This window comes from Marmota flaviventris, chromosome 5 (genome assembly GCF_047511675.1).
Source record: "Marmota flaviventris isolate mMarFla1 chromosome 5, mMarFla1.hap1, whole genome shotgun sequence".
Taxonomy (NCBI): domain Eukaryota; kingdom Metazoa; phylum Chordata; class Mammalia; order Rodentia; family Sciuridae; genus Marmota; species Marmota flaviventris.
Genome location: NC_092502.1, coordinates 31201435 through 31222901, shown reverse-complemented (window position 1 = coordinate 31222901; position 21467 = coordinate 31201435). Strand labels below are relative to the sequence as shown.

The 21467-nt window shown below is 50.2% G+C and overlaps 1 protein-coding gene across 3 annotated transcripts in view; it reads left to right on the top strand.

Moving 5' to 3' along the window:
• The window catches only part of Jade2 (jade family PHD finger 2), a 50636-nt gene extending 35340 nt beyond the window's left edge, over positions 1-15296 (top strand). For all 3 annotated transcript variants that reach the window (XM_027949612.2, XM_027949614.2, XM_027949613.2), the window contains exons 10-12: positions 6738-6855; positions 9428-9559; positions 10558-15296. In XM_027949612.2, the coding sequence (XP_027805413.2) occupies positions 6738-6855; positions 9428-9559; positions 10558-11366 (1059 nt within the window). In that variant the 3' untranslated portion in view covers positions 11367-15296. The remainder of the gene's footprint in view (positions 1-6737; positions 6856-9427; positions 9560-10557) is intronic.
• Positions 15297-21467: the final 6171 nt, after the last annotated feature.

Sequence of the window (21467 nt, the reverse complement as noted above, 5' to 3'; positions counted from 1 at the left end):
CCAAAGCCTACCTTATCCAGATCTTTGCGTCTTCAGCCTCCAGGACTTCTTCAGCACCTACTGCCCCTGTCCCTCCCCCCAAACCTAGTCACTACCTCCAACTGCTCCCAGGTCAGTGACACAGAACTCCCCAAACTCCTACCCCTGGCTCTGGTATTAGCTGGGTGCCCGTACCCTTGCCCCTGTGCTGGGCCACACCCCTGGAAGAGCCTCATGCATGCAAGATACTCTCTGCCCATAGCAGTGAGCAAAGGATTCCCGAGACACCTGCCAGCGGCCTTGTCCAGCAGTGTGGTGGGTTTTCCCAACCTTGCCACCTCCCCTGTGGCTCTCCCTGTCCATTAACAGATAGCTCATCTCTTCCTCAGCCCAGAGACCTCCACTTCCTGCCAGTGAGCCCCTGGACCCCATCTCTGTCCTTGCTGCCTTCCTTCCTCCCCTCAAAAAACCTCTATCCAGTTTACACCTGCAGGGAACCAACTCTGCCCTTTATTATCCCCTCCTCAGGACCTTTTCCACCAGCACTGGAATCAGTCAGTCCTGCCTCCCACCTCCCTGGGGTCGTGGGATACTCCACTGCCCTCCCCATTTCTCCTTTCCTGTCATCCCTCATGGGATTTGCTTCCTGTGGCCAGGCTCTTCACCACTACTGCATCTTAGAGCCTTCTGTGTTGGTCACCAGCAGCCTCCACCTCCCACTGTCCATCCTCATCCCTCACCCGAAGCATTGGTTGTCAGTGCTTTCAAGCTTGACCTTGGCCTTAATCTTTTCATCATGGATGCTCTGACCAGGTCAGCCTTAAGGTCCTGCTTCTTCCCTGGCTCCTCTGTCTGAAGTATCCATTCCACAGCTTTTCCTGTAACAGAGAACTGGTGTCAACCCATATCTCCCTCCTGAACTCTAGCTCTGTAAATCCCCTTCAAACATCTCACACTAAAGATGCCTGCTCCTTCCTGGCCTCCACTTCTCTGGGAGCACCCCAACACTGGTCCATTCTAGCTCAGCATCCAGCTTTGAGTCCTCCCTGCTCCTCAGCCCCACACCCAGGCTCTCTCTAAAACTCATTGATTAACAGTACAACTTCATCAAGATATAAAACCTGGGGGCTGGGGTCTAAGTTCAGTGGTAGAGCACTTGCCTAGCATGTGTAAGGCACTGGATTCAATCTCAGCACCACATATATATAAAGAAATAAATAAAGGTATTGTGCCATCTACAACTAAAAGTATTTAGTTTACATTAAATATAATAATATATAGAAATTAATATATTTAAAATAAATAAACCTGGCCAAGTGCAACAGTGTGAGCTTTAATCCAAGCTATTTAATCCAAGGCTGAGGCAGAAGGATGGCAAGTTCAGCTCTCTTTCCAGAGGGCTCTGGAGAGAGCCCCCATGAGATTTATTCCTTGCTCTAGCCCAGCGGTTCCCTTCCTTGAGATTTCTCCCATTCTCTCTTGAATCTGTATCTACTTTCTTAAATAAATCTATCTGTACCTTTGAAGGAGTGAAAAGTTGGGGGGGTCGGGGGTATGCAAGTTCTAGGCCAGCCTGGGCAATTAGGACCCTATCTCAAAAAAAAAGTGTTTTGTTTTTTGGTTTTTTTTAAATGTAAAACCTGGGACTGGGCCCAACGCAGTGGAACACACCTGGAATTCCAGCAGCTCAGCAGGCTGAGGCAGGAGGATCACCAATTCAAGGCCAGGCTGGGCAGTTGATCAAGACCTTGTTCCAAAATAAAACAGAGCTGGAGATGTTGCTCAGCAAGTTCAAAGCCAGCCTCAGTAATTTAGCACCCTAAGTAACTCAGAGTTCCTATCTCTAAGTAAACTATAAAAAAAGGCTGGGGATGTGGCTCTGGGATTAAGTGCTCCCTGGGTTCAATCCCTGCTACCAAAACAAAACATAAAACAACAAAAAAAACCACCGGGGGCTTGTATTGTGCTTTGCACTGGGTTCCACACCCAGTACCAAAACAAAAAAACAGTAAAACTGTGGGACATAACAAGACCCAAAGTGGCTGGGGCTGGAGCTCAGTGGGGAGGGTGGGGGTGTAGCTTAGTATTTAAGCGCTCCTCAGTTCAATCCCTAGTAGCAAAAAATAAATAAATAAATAAAACCTGTGTTTATTACCACTCCCTGCCCTAGTTATTGGAACTTTCCTAGTTTTCTTCTTGATTCATTTTTGTACTGCTATCTTTAAAATGAGAATGTTTTAACTTTATAGTAAAAAATGACAGTGTAAGGAGCCTATGGGTCTATGCAAGCTTCTAAAGTGAGATAATACTTCGTCTCCCAGAAGCCATAGGGTAAAGGAATTCAGTATTTACATGCAGTAAAGTGTTGCCGTGTTACTGAGATTATTATGTTACTAAGAAATTAGAAAACTAATAGGTGATTTCAGGGTGAAGTAGATGCTAAAGGATCCATCTCTGTAAGCCCCCTTCAACTGGTGGATCTGGTGGTCAAAGTGTGACCAAAGTACCAATCAAAGAACATTGGGATTCTACAGAAGGAAGCATTCTTGTCTCTGGAGCTGAATCCCCAGGCAGTTTGGTCTTTATCAGTAAAAGAGTTTGAGCTGATACTGCAGGATGTTGTATTTTAAGTATCTCATTCTTCGCTACCACTGCATATTATAGAATAGCATAACTAGACTTTTTAATAGGTTCCAAAAATAATAATAAAACACCAGCAGAAGTTCTGCTATCTTTTCTCTCATGCCACAGTGCATTGTTTAACTCGTTTCCTTTGCACTTTGCTATAGAGGGCCCTGACCTGAGGCAAGTAGTTCTTTGAGTCTGCAGTTCTGTCTAAAATGTGTATTTAAGGCTTCACCCCTAGAGTTAGGTGTCCCCTCAGCCTGAGAATCCACTACCCACTGCAGTGACTTTGAAGCCAGGGATTCATTTGGGCTTGTCTTTTTTTTTTTTTTTTTTTTAAGAGAGAGTGAGAGATAATATTTATTTTTTAGTTTTCGGCAGACACAACATCTTTGTTTGTATGTGGTGCTGAGGATCGAACCCGGGCCACACGCATGCCAGGCAAGCACGCTACCGCTTGAGCCACATCCCCAGCCCCCTGGGCTTGTCTTAAGAAGCCTTGCTTTATAGTTTCAGAAGGGAATGTGGCTGTGGTTGAGTGGTTGAGCATTTGCTTAGCATGCATGAGGCCCTGAGTTCAATTCCCTGTACTGCTAATAGCAACAATAAATAAATGAATGAATAAATAGATAAATAAATAAAAAGAGTTTCAGATCAGAGACAAACTATATCTACATCTTACAAGGAAATCAAGTATGGCCCTCAGTGATTTTGGGGGGGAAATTGCAACATAGGACCTTACTTCATCTGGTTCCTCACCTTTGGATGTTAGGTCTAAGAGTGGATTAAACTCCAGGGTGGCGTGTTCTAGAAATGTTTTGAAAGTTAGACCTTGATGAATTTCTCTTTAGATTAGATATGACTAGCTTATATTTTAAGCTCCAAAATAGCCCTGATTGGGCTGGGAACAACAAAATAACCATGATCCATTTCCCTTTCCAAGTCTACCCCCTCACCTCCGAGTCCATATGGCTATTAGAGAGGAATGGGCCAGGCTGTGAGAAGGAGAATAATATTGGGTTGCTTAGATGCTCGAGCCAGGGATGACCTTCTGGAGGTGATATTTGAGCCCAAAGCTAAAGGACAGGGGCCAGCCATGAGTAGGTGGGTGATGAGCCTCCCAGGCCAAGGGTGAATGTGTACTAGGGTCCCAGAGTGGAAGTGGGCAGGACAGGGAGAGAAGAGACCTGCTAGGCTGTGGGACATAAGCCATGAGATGAGACATGAGGGAAGTTCTATTTGTATCCTAGGTTTGTCCATCGAGGTAGCATCAGCTAGATGACTTTAAAGCAACAGAAATTTGTCCTCACGGTTCTGGAGGCTGGAAGTCCAAAGTCAAAGTGTCAGTGGGCTGGTTCCTCCTGCAGGCTCCAAGGGAGAGTCTGTTCCACTCTCCACTCCTAGCTTCTGGTGGTCCTGGGAAGCCATGGAATTGCTGGACTCCTGGGTGCATCACTGCAGCCTGTGCCTCTACTCTCATGCCATAGTCTCCCTGACTGTCTCTATGTCCCTGTATCGTCACATGGTCTTTTATAAGGACATCAGTCAGATTAAGGGCCCATCTTAATTCAGTGTGGCCTCATCTTAACCAATGACAACCACAGAGACCCAGTTTCAGAGAAAGCCCATTCTGAGGTTCCCGGCAGACATGAATTTGGGGGGACACCATTCCACCTGGTATAGAAGCCATGGGAGGTTGTAAGGGAAGGAAGGAAGTGGTCTGATTTTTGTCAAGATTTCTATGGGATAGCAGATGAGTCTGATGGCTTCTTATTCACATGATAGATGATGAGGGAGGATTAGGAGCTATAGGGACTTAGGGTCACAAGGAAAGACAATGGATATAACTGATGGGGGGGTGATGGATGCAGATGAAGAGAGCAGGTCATCCAGGACGACTCTGAGGTTTCAGCTCACCCCTCTGCAGAATCCCTCCACAGCTTCCCTTGGCCTGGCTCAGTCAGAGCTCAGAGCCTGCCCTTCCCCCTTCTGGTCTTACCTGTCCTCACTGCTCCCTTGATGCTGGGCCTTCACTGATTGGCCTTACTGTGGATCCCTTGTCACCAGGCTGTGTGTGTGATCAACTTCTGCTAGGCCTAGCTGTCCCTTTTTCCAGGAAGCCTGGCTCCTCTCCCCAGCTCTGGGTCAGGGCTCTCCGATACTTGGTCAGCATTTATCTGCCCTCCTGGGTGGCAGGCCCTAGGAAGAAAGGGACTCCCCATGGCATTGCTAACTACAAAGCCCAGGGCCCCACACAAGAAAGAAGAGCTTTAGCTGGTACTTAGGGCTATGGGGAGGATTTTGGCTAGAATGCAGTCCTGAGGAAGCTCAGGATTTGAAGAAGGCAGGCCATGCCAGGACTCCAGAGAGAAGAACTTACAGGCTATTCCTAAGTAGTTGCAGCCCCAGGCCGTCCCTTAAGGAGGTGGTGGCCATGTGAATAGTAGACCTGGGGCTCCACTCCACAAGATCTGGTATTCATGGTGTAGGCTGGGGATGGACACACCACCTTGTAATGCCATGGAAAGTCCTTACAGAGCCCATCCTGCAGAGGCTTGGAACTAGTGCAAGCCTTGTTCTAGGATCTCCTTCAAGACTCGGCTCAGGAGGGAAAGAGGGATGCTTAGACCCCACAGAGAAGTCTGATCACAGCTACCCTCAGGCCCCAGAGAAGTGGTGGTCATGCCAAACAAACGGATTCAGAATCAGGTTGACCTCTGCCTTGAAGAGGACAAACCCAGCTAGGGACCAAGATGCCTCAGCTGGAAAGACCCTGCTAGGACCCAGGACTTAGCTGAGCAGCTTTGCCACTGCCATTGCTCCTTGGAGACTCCATTCTGAGCAGAAGGTGATGGCAGACCATGGAAGGGTCTCACAGAGGTGGAACCCAAATCTGTGCCCCAGGAAGTTGTGAGAGAGCAGCTAGTGAGGGATGGTGGCAAGCTGGGTGAGGTGCCAAGAGGGCAAGTGTGATGTGGTCCATCTTTCATGTGCTTCCAGATCACCTGAAGGATGTGTCCATGTCCCGTGGACTAATAAGTAGGATGCCTTCAAAGCCCTTTAGGGACTCTTCCCAGCTGGCCTAAGGAAATCAGAGAGACCTCTGCAACTTTCTGCTAAGGAAGTCTGCCATATGGCTGAGTGACTATGGCCATGTCAGTGTGGGAACCTTGGTCAGAGTAGCACAGACCTGGCTCAGGTCCCAGTGCAGCAGGTAGATGTGGGGCAGCTGCAACCTGGGCACAGGTGGGTTAGGACTGCCTGTCTACTTTCAAAGCCATTCTGCCTAATCTCTAGCTCCAAATTTATAGGGCCATGTGTGCCTTAGGACAAGTATTGGTGTCTGCCACAGTCCTTGTGTCTGAGGAGTTTCTTTGCTGGGACAGGAGGTGAAGGATAAACTTGACTTACCTGGAGAGGCCCTGATGAGCCTTGGGTCACTGTGGACTTAAAGGACAACAACCATGTTGGAAGGGCCTTGGGAGACAGAATGACTGGCTCAGCCTAGAAGTTAATTTCTTTTTTTTTTTTTTTTTTTTTTTAATCTTTTAAATTTTTTTTAATATGTGTTTCTTTTAGTTGTAGTTGGACACAATATCTTAATTTTATTTATTTTTATGTGGCGCTGAGGTTGGAACCTAGGGCCTCACACATACTAGACAAGTGCTCTACTGCTGAGCCACAACCCCAGCCCAAGAAGTTCATTTCTTTATGTGTTTTATTGTTGTTGTTGTTGGTGGTGGTGGTGGTTTTTTTGCATTGCTGGGGATAGAACACAGCCCTTGCACATGCTAGACAAGTGCTCTACCACTAAGCCACATCCCAAGCCCTAGGCCTGAAGGTTAAGACCAGGGGAGGAAGGTACAGTTGCTGGGCTGAGCTAACCAGGTAGCCCCTGCTGGCTCTGGCTCAGCCAGGGCCCTAGGGCCTAGGCTCCTCTTGACTCCATATTCTGGATCACATGGCCAGGGATGCACTCACTGACTGGGAATTGATTTCCAGATGTCCTGTGCAGGGTAGCAGCAGTAACCTCTATCCCAGGTGGCTTCCTTCTTCATCAGTGACCCCCAGAGGTGGGAGATCTGGGGTGGTTGCTATGAGTAAGGTGGGAGATCTCGCTTGTGTTTCCTCAGGTTAGAAATCTGTGCTACATGGTGACAAGGCGCGAGAGAACAAAACACGCCATCTGCAAGCTCCAGGAGCAGATATTCCACCTGCAGATGAAACTTATTGAACAGGATCTGTGTCGAGGTAGGAGCCTCTCTATTGGCCACCCGCCACCTCTGTGTGCACTCGGGTGTAGGGCTGGATCCCAAGGAGGGTGTGTTTGGGGGGCATGTGTGTAAAGCCAGGGGCATTAGCCCCTCTCTTTCCATTATCCAGTTACTAGGCCCAGATAGGTCCTTGCCAAGGTCCAGCTTGTAGTGGTGGGCAAGGAGCCAGAGTTTTAAATGTGGGCACAAGACCTGCCCGCTGGGGGCTTTACTGTTTCACTGAGTCACCACAGCTTAGCAGCAGGTACAAACCCAAAGTCCTAGGAGCTCTCTGCTGAATTGAGGCAGGACAAGCAGGAAACTTGTGAGCTTCTTTGAACCCCCATGTTCCTGGGAGTTAGTACAAGAAAGGCAGCTGAGCTGGGTCAGAACCCTTGTATTCCTTCTTTCTGACGCCATATAACCAGATTCAGGCCCTGTGTTAGTTAGCAGCATTTTCCCTGTTGCATTCTTATTCTGTATTCTGTTGCATGTATCAAACAGCTCTGGAAAGCAAAGAAGCTTTGACCTTGATCTTATGGGTTAATTGTGGATATTGCCAGACATGGGGCCCTTCCTGGAGTGTGGACGTGTTAAGAAGGGCAGGGCTTAACCTAAAGCAGTTGTGCCCTAACGTTGAACTCACACACAGCAGAAATAGCTGAGTGGAGAGAGATTTTTGAGCCAGCCACCAGCTGCCACTGCCAGCTCAGCCTTAAGGTCAGGCTGGGCCCAGAGTGAAGAGGAGGGAGGGGAGCTGCTAGGCTACCCTCTGAGCAGGCGACTGAGCACTGGTCCTCCCCACATCCCTGCCAAAAGCTGAATTGCCTCCATGTGCTTTGGGATCGCCACCCACTCTGGCTTAAGAAACTGCCATCGACAGCTCCAGGTGCTGGGTCAGGGTGGGTCATGCCATGCTGAGCTCACTGTGAACAAAGGCTGGCTGGTAGCCTCCTTCCAGGCTCCTTGTCTTCTCTTTAATCATTCAGAAGCCCAGGGTTCCTGTCCCCATAGGCCTCACCATCTGGAGAAAAGACAATGGTATCCCAAAGCTGTAGTCAGTGGCAGTATAGGGACAGAGGTATCAGTGGTGACACTGATACTCCCTAGCACTTGACTGTGGCCACACATCTGGCTGCAAAGACACCCACACAAGACTCCGACAGCCAAAGAAGCTGAGGTTGGCAAGGCAGGGACAGTGCCCTGGGGCATAGGATCCTAGAAACTGGAGGGTCTGGCCAGGATACAAACCTATAATCCCAGTTACTCAGGAGACTGAGGCAAGAGGATTGTAAGTTTGAGATCAGCCTAATGAGACCCTATCTCAAAAAAAGTAAAAATTCAAAAAGGGTTGGGGATGTAGTTCACTGGTAAAGTGTCCTGGGTTCAACCCCCACTACCGAAAAGAAAAGAAAGAAAGAAAACAAGAAACTGGAGAATTTGCATCCCTTCCTTGGGTCCTTGGGTCTGGGAACATTTACAGCAGCTCCTTTTCCTGATAATAGGCAGCTTTGTTCAAGGCAGGACATTTGGACGGAAGACTGGTTTGCCCCTGCCTGAAGTTGATACCCATACTAGTGTGACATTTGTGACCCATGACCTCCAGGGTGGGACATAAGTTGCTGAGTCCTGTCTGTCCCTGTGGGCTGGGAGGGCCTCCCAGTGGATACCTGGATCTGAACTGGGCGAAGGACAAGTAAGTAGCGTATTTGGAGACTGAGGCAGAACCTGTGTTGGTAGAGAACCTGGAATGACTCTGATGTGACTGCAGGTTGGGGAAAGGTAGGAGGCTGTGGGCTAGCCAGAGTGAGATAGGCAGGTCTTGTGGTCTAGGGGAAGGAGTCTCAACTGTCCAAGGGCAGTGGAGAGCCTCCTGCAAAGTGTCAGACATGGGGTCCATGTTACAGGTGAGGAGACTGAGGCCTGAGGTTGCTCTGGGAACCAGCAGAAGAGCTGGGGCCACATCCCTCCACTTACTCTGAACCTTGTGCAGCAATCCATCCTGCCTGTGGCCAAGAAGCTAGGAGGATTCAGGGCAGCTCCACCCCTCCTCCATGTTCTTCCCCTAGACTTGCAAGGTGATCATGGACTGAAAGGATAAGAGAGCCAGGTGTGCAGCCTGAATCTCCCATCTGCTGCCTGACCTCAGATGCAGACCAGGGATCAAGGCAGGAGACTTGCTCAAGGGGGCTGACCGGATTGTTAGGACTGGAATCCAAGCCTCTTGCCCCTAAGATGATGTTCTTTCCCCCTTGTGTCCAGCCGTCCTTCCCACTGTCCAGGACTCTCCCAAGGTTTAAGTTGTTCAGGTCAGACTGAAGTTAACATTCTGCAAGAGCCTTTCCTCTTGGCCTCGTGCCCACCTCAAGACCCCAAATGGCAGCAGTGTTCAGTTAGCCCTTGGTCCCACACCAGCTGTCCCCTGACAGTGCTCAGAGGCTCCTGGCTTTGACCTTGGTACAGTGGAGGCTGTGCATGGGCTGATGATTCTTAGGCTGCCACTCAGTGATGGTGGTCCAGACCAAGGCTACCTGGGTAATCATCTCCTTCCTCTCATTTTCCTGACACAGAGCGGTCTGGGAGGAGAGCAAAGGGCAAGAAGAGCGACTCAAAAAAGAAAGGTCACGAAGGCCCTAAGGGCAGTAGCCCTGAGAAGAAAGAGAAAGTGAAGGCTGGGCCAGACTCCGTGCTGGGGCAGCTGGGTGAGTGAGGGGCCGCACTGACCCCACAGACACAAGCTCACCCTGTCACCTGCTTGCAGCCACACTCCCACATAAGACCAAGTGCTTACAACTTCCAGCCACAAAGGAGATGGGTCTCAGGGCCCCACCTGGCATCCTGAGAAATTCCCTTCTGTAGATATGGATAGAGGCTGTGGAATTCAGGGACTACCCATTCATTTGCCATGCTGGGGTCCAGGGTGCTAGATTGTCACAGAGGGCCATGGGCCAGCACCAGGCTAAGCAGGGAGAATTGCCGGAAATCCTTGCCCCCTTCTCTTCCTGCCTGTCCCTTAAATGGGCTCATCCTTCAACTCCAGCAAACCTTAATGGAACTATCACCCAGAGAGATCCAGAGGAGTGGCAGTCTGCCTTTATGTCACTGTCACAGGCCTTCTTCCTGCCCCATTGGGCGGAGCAGCCCTCACGGGCTCTGACTCTGGGATGTCACACACTTAAGAGTTCTTCTCAGACAGCAGGGTAGAGCTCCCTTCCAGACCTCACCTCAGCACAGAAGCCCCAGGTCATCTTTTATGTCCCTGCACATCAAGATGGGGACACTTGAGTGATCTCTAAAGGGAGGCCCTGATACCTTCCTACCCTGACTGTGCTGGGTGTTTTGCTGCAAGTGCTCAAAGAGAGCCCACATGGTGAGGCAGCGCCCCCTGGTGGCTAGAGGTCGTTTTTCTCCGTTCTTCCTTCCCTGAAAACCTGATTCAACAGGGCCGCTACCATTGGTTTATTCTTTGCTTTTGCCACCTTGAGATTCTTAGTGATTTGGGCAAGTACCATTTCTACTCCAAAATTTATGAAGCCAACTCTGGGGGTAGGCTATCTTTCTCAGGAGAAAGTAGTGGCGAGGGATGGGCCCAACAAGATAGCTCACCTGGGTCAGTCGTGAAGGAGGGTGGGCAAGGGCTCCTGAAAGGGCAGGACGTGTCCCCGCTGCATCTTACCTGCCCTCTCTCTCCCTTGGTCAGGGCTGTCCACCTCATTCCCCATCGACGGCACCTTCTTCAACAGCTGGCTGGCACAGTCAGTGCAGATCACAGCAGAGGACATGGCCATGAGCGAGTGGTCGCTGAACAACGGGCACCGTGAGGACCCCGTTCCGGGGCTGCTGTCAGAAGAGCTGCTGCAGGACGAGGAGACGCTGCTCAGCTTCATGCGGGACCCCTCCCTGCGACCTGGCGACCCTGCCAGGAAAGCCCGGGGCCGCACCCGCCTGCCTGCCAAGAAGAAACCACCACCGCTGCAGGATGGTTCGCGGACAACTCCAGACAAAGCCCCCAAGAAGCCCTGGGGCCAGGAGGCAGGCAGTGGCAAGGGTGGGCAGGGTCCACCTGCCAGGAAACCACCACGGCGGACGTCTTCTCACTTGCCGTCCAGCCCTACAGCTGGGGACTGTCCCATCCCAGCGGCCCCCAAAGGCCCCCCTCCACTGGCTCCTGAGACCCCAGTCGAGGCAGTCCCGATGGCTGCTGACTCGAATGTGCAAGTGCCTGGCCCTATGGTGAGCCCCAAGCCCTTGGGTCGGCTCCGGCCACCCCGTGAGAGCAAAGCCACCCGGAGATCACTGGGTGCCAGGCCTGATGCTGGGACAGGACCGCCTTCTGCTGTGGCCGAGAGGCCAAAGGTCAGCCTACACTTTGACACTGAGACTGATGGCTACTTCTCTGATGGGGAGATGAGTGACTCGGATGTGGAGGCCGAGGACAGCGGGATACAGCGGGGTTCCCGAGAGGCAGGGGCTGAGGAGGTGGTCCGCATGGGTGTACTGGCCTCCTAATTCACCCTACCCCTGTCCCAGGTCCTGCCCTGGTCCCTGATAAGGCCTCAGCCCAGTCACAACTGCCATTTCCAATCTCTGCTGAGTGTCCCAGACCCTTGAGGCTGCCACTCTGTTGTGGTTTTATTTTTAATATAGAGAGTTTTGAATTCCACACTGTTGTCTTTCCTCTGTGCTGGCCTAGGACATTAGGATTCCTTCCATGGTTCTGGCCACAAGGACCATACCAGGTCCTGTGTGCCACCTCTGTCCCGGCCCACGCAGCATTGCTGGGCTTCTGGTTAGATGTAGGCAAGGTGAAGAAGCGCTCAGGACTCAAGCCCGCTGCCACTGGGTGACAGACTGTCGTTTGGGCATTATTTCATGGCAGATGGGCCAGCCCAGGGCCTTCCCCACCTTGCCCCCAGATCACACTGGGGCCCATAAGGGGGGGGGTCCTGCTGCACTCCACTGATCCCCAAGGAAGTATAATAAATGTTAACCCAGCCAGAGTCTACTCACTGTCACAAGCACAACGAGTTTATAAGAGAAAGCACTGAGGGGGCGCAGGGGGCCCACTGGTTCCTGACCAACCCACATCATCTGAGGCCTGCCCGCCTACCCCACCACCCTCCCCTCCCTTGCTGCTCTGCCCCTGCCAGTGCCCAGCCCAGCAGCTCTGGGAGGGGGTTCCCAGAATCCTTCCTGAGCTGTTCATTTACTCAGGGGACTCCCAAACAGCCAGCCACCAGTGCCGGTGGAGGGCTCCAAGGGAGGGCCAGTGCCCAGCCAGGGGCGTGGGGCTCAGACCAGCCCACTGCAGAGAATCACTCTGGGGCTCCAACTTCCTTCCTTCGGGGCCAGTCTCGGCTAAAGTCTGGTCACTCCCACGTGGAGCTGGCCAGACCAGACCGTTTGCCTTTTCAAGTTTCTTAGTCCTGCTAAAAGATGAGCTTCTTCCTCGGTTTCCTTTTGGAAACACCTCCTTCCAACAAGCAGTGGGATCCCGGGGCCAGAGCAGGCCAGTGTCGGCCTGCTGGGGCTGGTTGAAGTCTTGCTGGATGTTCTCCTGTTCCTGTGTCCCTTGGCGCCTTAATCCTGTTCCTTGTACCCCCATCCCACCCCACCCTGCCTCACCCCACCTTTCCTGACCTCTAGGTCCCAGATAGTTGCTCTGAAGAGTTTTCCGTGGAGTGGCCCCAGGGTGATAGCTCAGGGAACAAACATAAAAGGAATTCCGTGAAAACTTTTTTTTTTTTTTTTTCCTCTTAATGAATTACTCCTGGGTCACTTCCACCACTGGTAAAGCCAGAACTTCTCCAACAAGAACCTTGCAAAAGTCCAGTGAATCAGTCGAATCATTGTATGGATGCCAAAGAATATTTTGACCATAATACAGCACAGTCTGAACCTGACAACTTGTCACTGGGACTTTTTTTTAAATGGAGTTCTTTAGCAACAAAGTACAGAAACACGTTCATTGCGCACACCCATGGAGAGCCCAAGGTCCTTGGAGCAGGATGCTTTGCTGCTGCTGCTGCTGCTGCTGCTGCTGCTGCTGCTGCTGCTCTGTACCTGGGTGTTGGATTTCAGACCCTGGGCTGGGCCACTGTGAGCATTCCTAAACTCTGAGACTCCCAGGGGAAATCCTGACTGTGAAACCAGCGTGGAAACCGTCTTTACCATGTGGACCCTCCCACCGCCCCCCCGCACGAATACACAAAGAGCAAACAAGCGGGATGGGGAACAACTTAACCTTCACCCCTCCCCTGACTCCAAACTTAACAAGGTACGACAGTGGCATTGTCATCAACACTCAATCTCGTGAATTTTAGCAAAACCCGGAACAAAGAGAATGACTTCAGTTCAGAGGATCGGGCAAATTTGTCCAGTCCGAGTGGACTCTTGAGGGAGTGGGTGGGCTCCAAGGATCCTGGGCGTTGGGATGGCATGAGCTACCACGTAGACTTAGTCTGCCTGCCCGCCTTGGTAGTAGTGACAGTGCATTGTTAGCATGGGCATCCCAACCCCAGTCTCTGTTTACTGCCTTTGAACAGACCTTCCTTCCCCGTGCTTCGGGTCACTTCGGGTCACAACCTTCTCTGTGCCGGACTGCCTGGTCTGGCCCTGGGGCGAACAAAGGGGTGAGCTTAAAGAACAACCAAACTCTGCCAGGGGTGGAGCGCCAGTCAGGCTCAGGGTTCAGCAGTCTTGACACTTGCCCCGACCCGTTCACTCCATCTCGGGGCAGGGTCTGGGCTCTGAATGGAGAATCAAGGGGTGAGTGAATTTTAGAAAAATCTAGCCTCTCGCCCTGGGGCTGGCCTTGCTTCTAAGCCAGGACCTAGGCTGGGCATGCAGATGGGGTGGCTGGCATTTCTTCAGGAAGCCTCTGCTAGTGACGGCCTCTGGATTCTGGCCCCTCTTCTCTGTTGGCTTTTGCTTTGGACTAGACTGTTCCTGGAGTCTGTGTCCTGGAAAGCCCAGGGGTCTCTGGGCCAGTCGCTCCCAGGCCAGGCCCTAGAGCAGTCTTTACCAGGCAGCTGACTCCACCTCCAGGATGTCCACCAGGCTCCAGGGAGGACAAAGATGCCAGTCTCTCCTCCCTCCTACCCCCAGTGGCTCCCAGTTTTCCCCATTAGCCACAGCCCCTTCATTCATTCTTTCTAACCCACTATCCACAATGGACAGGGCTGTGTTGCCCTCTGAGACCAAGAAGGTTCCTTTTCCAGACCAGAGGCAGATCTTTTTCTTGACCACATCTGCCCACATTCATAGTTCCTCCACAGGGAGGCAGAAGCTGCTCCGTAAACTCATTCTGGCTATATAGTCCCCCATTCTCACAGTCCCGCTGCCTTCCACCTCCTTCCCTCTCATTATGTGACAAAGGATAATGTGCAAGGAAAGTATTTTTATGTATTATAAATGTATTTTGAAACAAATAAGGAGAAGAAAGGTAGAATGCTCATTTACTTTCTTAAATGAGCTCTGATTTTGTGACGGTATATGAGTTTTTGCAATGTAAGGGACTCAGCTTCTTTGGAGAGGCCACCCAGGTTTCCAGACGTGGGCATTGGACCTTAGTGGTGTGCATGTGTGCCACAGCATGTCTTGTGTCTCCGTACATGCACATCTGGGTGCATTGCAGAGAGTCGCACCATGGGACTTGCTGGGGCAATTCCTAGAGATTGAACTGCCCGATGCTAACAAACCCTGGCAGCAGCTGGATTTGGCATTTCCTTGCTCACTGCCAGATGTGGCCAACCTCTGGCCATACTCAAAACTCTGCAGAATGATCTGGATTCCTGTAACAAGGCCCTTGGGGAGGCCACTCTCCAATGTCCCTGGCCCTGCTGGCCACATTGGCCAAAGAGCCAGGGCTGGAGTCTGGGACCTTTGGTTGTTCTTTAAGGCACTTCCTTCCGCTTTCTCCCTCAGATGCACACTGTGTGCTCCAAATCATTTGGGGGGTGGCGGTGGGGGGGGTGATATGAATGTCACAGGAGGAGACACCTTCTGTCTTTGTTTCAAAGAAAGTGATGTGCCATTTGTTAATATACAAGAGAAATATTGAAAATATATTGAAAAGAGCAATTTTAAATTATTTTTGGCTTATGTTGCAATATTTATTTTCTTGTATTAGAAAAGATTCCTTTGTAGAGAAAAAAATGTATTTTTCATTACCGCAAAGACCTATTTCTCCTTTTTGTACATTGTCCATGTTCGCAACCCTTAATGAGCAATAGAATGTATGGTCACCTCGGTGTGGCCAATGCCCGCTGTGCCCTGCATGATTCTGTGTTGCCGCTGCTGCATAGCTCCCAACCCCATCCTGTCCTGCTCACTCATGGGGGTTCCAGACCCCGGCCCCCACCAGGGCCTGTGTCTTACGGAGCCCTCTGCACTCCTCGTGTGTTGGCAAACGCAGTTAATAAAGCAATGTTTTCTGTGCTGGCTGGTGTGAGGCTCCATTGAGTTGGGTGGGTAGGGGACCTGAGGCCCTTACACTGCACACACCCAACAGTGGTCTTAGCAAGAGTTCCCTGAATCCCAAGAGACCTACTGCAAACTCCTAAAGAACTATGTGGTGCCATGTAGTGGTGCACGCCTGTAATCCCAGTGGCTCAGGAGGCTGAGGCAGGAGGATCGTGAGTTCAAAGCCAGCCTCAGCAAAAGCGAGGTGCTAAGCCAGTGAGACCCTGTCTCTAAATAAAAAATACAAAATGGGGCTCGGGATGTGACTCAGTGGTCAAGTGCCCCCAAGTTCAATCCCTGGTACCAAAAAAAAAAAAAAAAAACAAGAACCATGAGAGTGGTTTAACCAGTGAGTGTATTTAACCAGTGGATGTTAAATACACACCAGGGCCAGAGTCTAAGGGCACCGTTTCAACTGATCTTCACAGTACAGTCCCTGGAAATCAGAGAGGTTGCAGAATATGCCCAAAGCCACACCTCTGGTAAGAGACAGTTCTACATCAAAGGCAGTACTGCTGCATGATTTCACCACCTCCAGACACCTGCCTGGTACAGCGGGAGAATTTGGGAGGTTTCTCTGTTCAGTTTGCCTGGGTTTGTTTTGGAAAGAGTGAGGAATATAGCTGCCCTCCCTGCTCTGGGTCAGCTCACAGTTCAGAGGAAATGACACCGTTCCTTTGTTCATTCAGCAATTGGTCTATTGACCATACATCCGCCTCACTGCCAGCATGCTGGCTTATGTGATTGTGCCCACAGCCTCCAGGCAATGGAGACCACAGGGATCAATAATTGCTAACCCACGGGATTCTGTGGAGCTGGTGAAGGGGCATTCCCAGCAGAGAGCTCAGCAGAGGTCTTGGAGTGCGGGCCCAGGGGAAGGCTGTGCAGAAAAGAGATTGAATTGGTGAATCCAGAATTAGACAGGCAGCCAGTAGGTAAATCAAGTCAGGTTGGATCAATTTTGAATGAGTCCGGGAAGTTGGAGGCTGCCGCCTGAGGGATTGAAATGTCAATTCTTTCGGAGCCCTTCCTCCACCCTTATCAAGAACCTACCCCTGATGTGATGGTCATCATTATAGAAAATACATTTATGACGATTTAAAAAAAAAGAAGAAGAACCTGCCCCTGCTCAACATGTTACTAAGGTAACCTGTCCCAGGAATTGCCCTCCACTACAGGGAGCTATAAGGTTGTTAATTAATGCATCCTGGGCTGCTCCATCCTGGTCTTCTTCCCCCTTCAGCCCACCTGTGTCCCACCTTTTGGCCAACCATGAGCATTCCTGGGCTAGACACGAATGCAGGAAGGAGAGAGATAAGGGGAAGAGGGCAGAAGAATAAAGGAATCCTAGGACATACAAAAAGGGCAGAACACCTTGCTTCTTGGGATACCAGGATTTCAGCTATGGAATATGCTTGCCTCGGTGTGCTTCTCTAATGCTCAAACTTCATCATGTGAGGAAGCAGAACTCGTCATCGATAACTGGCGGTATCATTGGGACTCCAAGAATCTAGCTTCTAAGGCCACTGACCTAGTCACTTGTCACAGAGAAAGCCCCCTTTCCTCACCACAATAGGCAGCAGGTCCCTAAGGGTGCCTCCAGAACCCAGATCCTGGGTGTCTGCAACACTGAAGGCATTGGAAATAAGCCTGGGATGGACTATGAATGTGCCCTGAAGGCCTGTGGAGGGCTCATTTGTGCTGGAGAGTTCTCGGGGCACCAAACCCCGGGACCCAGCAGCTTAGCTGGGAGTGGGAAGGGCATAGGGGTCTTAACACTGGTGTTGGGGCTAAGAGGGATCCTGGGTGGACAGTCCACCTAACAGGATAAGGAGCTGTCAGTACCTTGGCCTCTCTGTCCTCTAACAGACTCCCTTAAACGAGGCCCACTGTGGGACCACTTGACCACAGCAGTCCAGAAGAACAACGCTGCAGCCCCATTATAAGAACAATACCTGTGCACCTGCCCCAGCTGACGAGTGTGGGGCAGCAGAGCCAAAGGCACCAGAGGGTCAAGGCAACGCTGTTCAATAGGAATACAGTCAGCCACACAATGTTATTCTAGTAGTCACATATTATTAATTTATTCATTTTGGTTCTGTGGATTGAACCCAAGGACATTTAACCACTAAGCCACATCCCCAGCCCTCTTTATTTATTTTTTATTTATTTTTTTATTTTTTAAAGAGAGAGGGAGAGAGAGAGAGAGAGAGAGAGAGAGAGAGAGAGAATTTTTAATATTTATTTTTTAGTTTCCGGCGGACACAACATCTTTGTTTGTATGTGGTGCTGAGGATCGAACCCGGGCCGCACGCATGCCAGGCGAGCGCGCTACTGCTTGAGCCACATCCCCAGCCCCCCCTTTATTTTTTATACAAATAAATAAAGTGAGAGATAGGATCTCACTAAGTTGTTTCTGCTGAGGCTGGCTTTGAACTCCTGATCCTCCTGTCTCAACCTCCTGAGCCACTGGGATTACAGGTGTATGCCAGTGTGCCCAGCTCACATTTTTATTTTTATTTATTTATTTTGGTACCAGGGATTGAACGCAGGAGTGCTTAACCACTGAGCCACATTCCCAGCCCTTTTTTGTATTTTATTTAGAGACAGGGTCTCGATGAGTTGCTCAGGGCCTCACTAAATTGCTGAGGCTGGCTTTGAACTCACAATCCTCTTGTCTTAGCTTCCAAACTGCTGGGATTACAGGTGTGCACCACCACACCCAGCAGTAGCCACATTTTTAAAAAGTAAAAAGCTAGTAAAAGGAATTTTAATAATTTATTTAACCCATTTTATCTAAAACATGATTATTTAAACATAATAAAAACTTTTTTATGTGTGGTGATAGAAATCAAACCCAGGGCCTTGCACATGCTAACAAGGGCTCTACCGCTTCGCTACATTCCCAGCCCTTTTTAATTTTTTTATTTTATTTTGGGTCAGGGAGTTGGTCTCATTAACTTGCTCAGACTAGTCTCAAACTTGAGACCTTCCTGCCTCAGCCTGCCAAGTAGCAGGGATTATAAGTGTGTGCCACCATACCCGGCTAGAATAACTTGTTTTGTTTAGTACTGGAGATTGAACCCAGGGGTATTTTATCACTGAGCCACATCCCCAGCCCTTTTTATTTTTTATTTTGAGACAGGGTTAAAGTCTCTGAGAACCTTACTAAATTGCTGAAGCTAGCCTCGAACTTGTGATCCTCCTGCCTCAGCCTCCTGAGCCACTAGGATTATAGGAATATACTATCATACCCTTAGAATAACTCTTTTTTATTGGTACCAGGGATTGAACCTAGGGGCACTTAACCACATTCCCAGCCCTTTTTATGTTTCCTGTTTGTTTGTTTTGTTTTGTTTTAATTTTGAGGCAGGTTCTTGCCAAGTTGTTCAGGGCCTTGCTAAATTGCTGAAGCCGGCTTTGAACTCACGATCCTCCTGCCTCAGGCTCCCAAGTCACTTGGATTACAGGCAAGTGCCACCATGCCCAGATTTAGAATAACTCTTATTTTTTAGTTATAGGTGGACACAATATCTTTATTTTATTTTCATGTGGTGCTGAGGATCGAACCTAGTGCCTCATGCAGGCTAGGCAAGCACTCTACCTCTGAGCCACAACTCCAGCCCAAGAATAACACATGACTCACTTCCATAAGGACCTCTAGCTCTGCGCCCTTGAGTCCCCAGTCAGGCAGAATCCTTAAGACAAGCATCACATCTGACCTGTGCTCCTAGGCCTCCCCTGTGGTTACCTGTGCTGTCCCTGTTTCCTGAGAAGGGACCCCTAGGACAAAAGAGCACAAGTGTGAGGCTGACCTGGTGGCATCTCTCCATGGTGAGTCATTTCCTTCCAGCCAGTTCTCACAGCTGGAAGACACAGGGGTCTGAGAGGAGGCAGGGTTGGGGGGAAATCTGGATGTCACTCATCTACTCTTCATTCAGTATGCACTGATTGAGCACCTGCTGCAGGGCTCTAGGACATGGTAGTGACCATATGCTTCTTCCTGAGAGACCAGGCCAGTGTGGGAGACATGTCCATGAGACAACGGCAAACCAGTGCCGTTACATACTGAGACTGTGCTGATGGAGAGCATCAACATGACACAGCCCCTCCCTGATTCTCTTTTTTTTTTTTGGAACTGGGATTGAACTCAGGGGCACTTGATCACTGAGCCACATTCCCAGCTCTACTTTGTATTTTATTTAGAGACAGGGTCTCACTGAGTTGCTTAGCGTCTTGCTGTTGCTGAGGCTGGCTTTGAACTCACAATTCTCCTGTCTCCACCTCCCAAGCCGCTGGGATCATAGGCATGTTCCGCTGCGCCTGGCCCGAATTCCCTTATTTCTCTAAATTCCTGGAGTAGGATCCGGGTGCCACTTGCCAATCACCTGGACCCAGCCTAGATGCTGTCAGCTGCAGGTCCCAAGGACACAGGGCCAGGACACATTCCCAGTTGCAGAGCTGCCGTCTCCTGCCTCCTTTGTCCTTCCTAAGGGTCCTGCACACCACTGCCCTTTGCCAGCAGGGCCAGAAAAGGATCTTCTCCATCCATCCATTCCTACAGTTAAGGAATGAGAGGCCTTGGGAGAAAAAGGGATTGATTGAGGTCTGCTGGGTGCCCAGCCCTGGGTAGGGTGAGGAGGCCAAAGAGACTCGTCATTGCCAAGGCAGGGGATCAACAGTGAGTTAAACAGGAAGCCTTCAGCCTGGGCACTGTCCCTTTTATTGTAGCTCTAGGTGTCTAGAGCAACCAGAGGGGGCAGCAAAGTTTCCTTTTCTTGGAGACCAGGTTTCAGGACTTGCAGAGGTGCTCCTTACCCACGATGGGAAATGCACGCTGCTCAAAAGTGGTCTCCTCATTGTCTCTCTCTTCACAGAAACCCCCCACATTTTGGCCTCACATGGCCAGGTTTTTGTTGTTGTTTTTTTGCAGTACTGGGGATTGAACCAAAAAGAGCTCTGCCTGTGAGTTTACCTCCAGCACCTACTTATTTATTTTTAAAATTTTGAGACAGTATCTCACTAAGTTTCCCAAGCAGGTGGCCAGGCTTCCGAAGGCATGTGCCAGGGCCAACTGCTCTGCACTGTGAAGACCCAGCTGAAAGGAAAGTGAGGCAGACATATACACGAGAGTTTATTTGTCAAGCTGACAAAGAAAGGCCATCTCTCCTTGGACAAGAGAGGCAATACAGGTTTGGGGCAGGCTGAGGGATTAGAGCTGGGTGGTTAAGGGTGGAGTGAGTATGAGGGAGTGGTGAGCCTTTCTCAGAAATGCTCTTGGGTGGGACAAGTGAAATTTTTCTTAAAATGGCAGCTGTCACTTAAGATGGCCGTCCAGATGCTAAGCAAGGACCTTACAACCAGCCCCCAGCTACCCCTGTGTGTGTCTGACCCCACAAGAGACTCAGGCAAAGGGACATGAGGCATCATGACCACCATTTAGGGTTTGCCTGATAGAAGAAGAGTCAATCATGAAATATGGATTTTAGAGGTTCAGGAAGACTCCCTGCTACGAGTCAAGGGAAGAAGGAAAGGAAGTTTGCCGACAGCCCCTCTCACCTGACCTTGCCCTGAGCCCACCCTGCTTTGGTTTCCCCACTTCCAGAAAGGAGGAGCCATGCTGTCCTGTTAAGTTCATCAGCCCTTTGCTACTGTCCCTGCGCAGCACACGCTGCAGCATCATGATTTCATGGCTCTGGGCTGCCAGGCGCTCCTGGGGTCCCCAGTCAGCCACCCCACAACTCCTGCTGGCCACAGTGGCTTCCTCCTGGGACCCCTCTGGGAACCTGTAGAACAAGCTTACTGTAGCAGTGGGGCGCTGGACATCAGTGATCCAAGTCAGGCTTGAGTTCAGAAGCATCCCCGCCACCCTTTCTGCAGGAACCTGAGTAATGACATAGGTCCTGGTTACTAGCTAGAGAGAAAGACCAGGTGGATAGGAAGGAGGGCTTCCAGATTTAACAAATAAAAACACAGGAATACTCTAATTAAAAAAAAAAAATACAGTACATACACGTTAAATTAGAATTTCAAACAAACAATGAATAGTTCTTTAATGTCAGTATGATCTGAATATTGTACCCTGCATCTCACCTGGCAATCCTAGTAGGAAGTTTTATGTCTTTTGCTACGTGGTGTCCCAGGCAG